At 35.3% G+C, this 868-nt stretch overlaps 1 protein-coding gene across 1 annotated transcript in view; it reads left to right on the top strand.

The window, feature by feature from the left end:
* LOC107653791 (E3 ubiquitin-protein ligase HECW1-like) overlaps positions 1-868 on the top strand; it is a 63,502-nt gene that overhangs the window by 44,102 nt on the left and 18,532 nt on the right. Inside the window, exon 9 of the mRNA XM_016440613.1 lies at positions 529-679. Coding sequence (XP_016296099.1) covers positions 529-679 — 151 coding nt within the window. The remainder of the gene's footprint in view (positions 1-528; positions 680-868) is intronic.

Genomic DNA, 868 nt, shown 5'->3' with positions numbered 1-868 from the left:
TGTGTGTGTGTGTGAGTGAGTGAGTGAGTGAGTGTGAGTGAGTGTGTGTGAAAAAAAAATTATTGAATTGAAATTCACAAGAAGCACAGTCAATATATAAATATAAATATTTAATTTTTCAGGATTCACAGATGAATATAACGATCAAAAGAATGGCATTTATCTAACAATATTATATTATAATATATAATTTTAGATTATTTTTTTAAATAAAAAAATGAGTACAAATGATGTTGTTTCAAACATTATCATAGTTTGTCAACAAATGTACCATTTATTGTGTATGATAACATGTTTATGGTTAATTCTTAATGAAAAATGAAACGTTATTACTCCAGTTACTGCATCTTGTTTGCAAACATCAGTTCAAATTCTGTTCAAATTGTTAAAAGCTCTATGCATTGCTTCATAGATATGTATGATATATTCACAACCTTTGATTTATTGAATCGTCTCTACTCAGTCTGATGGTATGTGTTTATATGTTTCCTATATATAAGCTGATGTGCTTCTTTCTAACTGACACAGACTGGGAGGCCCGGATAGACAGTCACGGCCGTGTTTTCTACGTGGATCATGTGAACCGCACCACCACGTGGCAGAGACCCAGCCATGCAGCCAAATGCAGCGGCATCCGGAGATCTGGCTCCACTCACCAGATGGAGCAGCTCAACCGGAGGTACAGCATGATCAGTCCTCACACGCTCCCTCATAAACTCATTTACTATAGTATCACTATATGTGACCCTGAAGCACAAAAGCAGTCTTAAGTCGCTGGGGTATATGTGTAGCAATAGCCAACAATACATTGTATGGGTCAAAATGATAGATTTTTCTTTTATGCCAAAAATCATTAGGATATTAAGCA

The sequence above is a fragment of the Sinocyclocheilus anshuiensis genome, unplaced genomic scaffold, assembly GCF_001515605.1.
Source record: "Sinocyclocheilus anshuiensis isolate Anshui unplaced genomic scaffold, SAMN03320099.WGS_v1.1 scaffold79, whole genome shotgun sequence".
NCBI classification, from domain to species: domain Eukaryota; kingdom Metazoa; phylum Chordata; class Actinopteri; order Cypriniformes; family Cyprinidae; genus Sinocyclocheilus; species Sinocyclocheilus anshuiensis.
This window is presented reverse-complemented; position numbering and strand designations above follow the sequence as displayed.